General features: G+C 30.2%; 1 protein-coding gene across 1 annotated transcript in view; it reads right to left on the bottom strand.

Annotated features, from left to right (window-relative positions):
* The window catches only part of LOC100633988 (probable ubiquitin carboxyl-terminal hydrolase FAF-Y), a gene marked incomplete at its 3' end in the record, with an annotated part of 19,544 nt that overhangs the window by 3,845 nt on the left and 13,049 nt on the right, over positions 1-2,650 (bottom strand). The window contains exons 10-16 of the mRNA XM_020003076.1: positions 2,029-2,170; positions 1,856-1,941; positions 1,672-1,763; positions 584-776; positions 449-527; positions 298-362; positions 6-97 (exon numbers count right to left, since the gene is read on the bottom strand). Coding sequence (XP_019858635.1) covers positions 6-97; positions 298-362; positions 449-527; positions 584-776; positions 1,672-1,763; positions 1,856-1,941; positions 2,029-2,170 — 749 coding nt within the window. The remainder of the gene's footprint in view (positions 1-5; positions 98-297; positions 363-448; positions 528-583; positions 777-1,671; positions 1,764-1,855; positions 1,942-2,028; positions 2,171-2,650) is intronic.

The raw sequence follows: 2,650 nt of genomic DNA, 5'->3' as shown, positions 1-2,650 counted from the left end.
GATACCTCCACTAGTAAGGTCAGTTCCATCTTTCCTTATTCTATCATAGAACAGAAGGTAGGCACTCCACCATCTCTTCTGACGCCTTTGATGACTCCTACACAATAACACATGACAATCACATGATACACGTACATTAGGAATTATTAATCACTTATTAAATTAAATATTTAATTATGATGAACTCTTTACAAATAGTCAATTCCCTGTACATTAAAAGTTACCCATACAATAATCTCATGTGCATTAGTCAGGTGACAGACTGACAGTTACAGTTACAGTTACAAAATGACGTACTTCTTCAGTACATGGTCATACACCTCTCCAGTGTAATCACCTCCAAACGTTTGATTCCTAAACTCCTAAACAAAGGAACATTAATTCAAGCTACTTCTAACAATGCTTATTAATTTATTAATTATTTTAGTGTACATGTACATGTACATACTTCCTCGTCCTCCATTTTAGCTTCAGATACATCTCCATCATCAAACTTGAACCACTTAGCTTGATCAGACCCTGGAGGCCTAATAATAATAATAAATTAATTAGTTAATTGGTGGGTGTGTTCAACTCCACCCACTTGACGTTAATAAAAGAGTAGTAGTGTCCTCCACTAGCCTGCCCACTGTGTACCAGTATCCCCCTTAGTCTGTACTTAGTACTCATTGAAGGATCATCATTATCAGCTCCTTCACCCTTCACTCCTCCTCCTCCTCCTCCTCCTCCTTCTTTCTTAGTGTCAGTGTTGGTGGTAGTGAATGGTATCCTCTCACCTGTAGAGGGGTAAGGTTGTATAGAGGATACATGAGGATATATAAATGTACATACATGTATTTATGTTAGGGTTTAATGAAGGGTTGGATTGTGTGTCAATTTGCTGTTTGCTTCAAAATGAATGTAAATAAACTGGCCTCAGTGTCACTGGATGATTTATAACTTTTTAATATGTACAGCATAAACATATGTGTACATGTATATGTACAGTATAAACATGTATAATTAACAGGAGAGAGATAGATGCGGTTTCATTGCTTGTATGTACATGTATATGTGTATTATTATTATTAAGTGTATATGTGTATTATTATTAAGTGTATATGTGTATTATTATTATTAAGTGTATATGTGTATTATTATTAAGTGTATATGTGTATTATTATTAGGTGTATATGTGTATTATTATTATTAAGTGTATATGTGTATTATTATTAAGTGTATATGTGTATTATTATTATTAAGTGTATATGTGTATTATTATTAAGTGTATATGTGTATTATTATTAAGTGTATATGTGTATTATTATTATTAAGTGTATATGTGTATTATTATTAAGTGTATATGTGTATTATTATTAGGTGTATATGTGTATTATTATTATTATGTGTTAATGTGTATTATTATTAAGTGTATATGTGTATTATTATTAAGTGTATATGTGTATTATTATTAGGTGTATATGTGTATTATTATTATTAAGTGTATATGTGTATTATTATTAAGTGTATATGTGTATTATTATTATTAAGTGTATATGTGTATTATTATTAAGTGTATATGTGTATTATTATTATTAAGTGTATATGTGTATTATTATTAAGTGTATATGTGTATTATTATTAGGTGTATATGTGTATTATTATTATTATGTGTTAATGTGTATTCAGTACCTTCTATTTCAGCCAGTCCTGCTGCAGTGTACGGTGATAGATCAAACTCTTTTGGAAACTCAAAATAATCATTGAATTTAATAGCCATCTCTCTATTAGGAAGAAAGGAAAATTAATAAATAAATAAATAATGACATAAATAAGACAATACAGTATACATTATATACATGTACTATTGCTATACCTCTCCCAGTCATAGTCAAATCTCTTCAGTTGAATGACCAGCACTTGAGGTAACTTATTGATACACATCCTCTTAACAGTATCAACCTATTAATAAACATTAATAACTATTAATAACCATTCATAACTACCAATAACTACCAATATAACTATTATTAATAACTCCACACTGACCTCTTTGTTACATATCTCACACCTGTAAGCATTAGCTCCCTCCAGTAGGTCTCCTTTCACATATGAATCAAGAGACTTAAACAGGTTATGATGTAACCTGATGTCAACATTAATAGCAGTGAAGGGCTCCTCACGAGAAAACCTAATCAATAATAATAATAATAAATAATATTATCCATTTCTTTTGAATAAATGTTAACAAGAACATAAAATGCTACATAATTCAAAATTACATTATTTCAGCTGTATCAACAATACAGTGTACCTGTCTAAATAATTATGTACATTAACAACTACCAGCTGCTGATAATAAGACCACAGTTGACAAAAATATAACTTAAATTTAACAAGTAATTAAGGATTAAGATCAACGATAAGTGGACAGTTTCACTAAGGACATTTACCAGGAGGTTAATATGTCCCTGAAGGCTTTTGAATTATTTTCAAATGTTAGCTGCAGTAATCTGATTGGCCAGTTAAAACTCTGCATGGAAGTGTATTATAATATGTACTAGCTGTAGACTAATGCAACAACTACAATCATATTCTTAACAAGAGGAAGTGTCAATCAATGATTACTGATAAAGAAAGTGAAGTATGTCAGTACTGCTAGTGAATGGCA

The sequence above is a fragment of the Amphimedon queenslandica genome, unplaced genomic scaffold, assembly GCF_000090795.2.
Source record: "Amphimedon queenslandica unplaced genomic scaffold, v1.1 AMPQUscaffold_12763, whole genome shotgun sequence".
Lineage (NCBI taxonomy): Eukaryota > Metazoa > Porifera > Demospongiae > Haplosclerida > Niphatidae > Amphimedon > Amphimedon queenslandica.
This window is presented reverse-complemented; position numbering and strand designations above follow the sequence as displayed.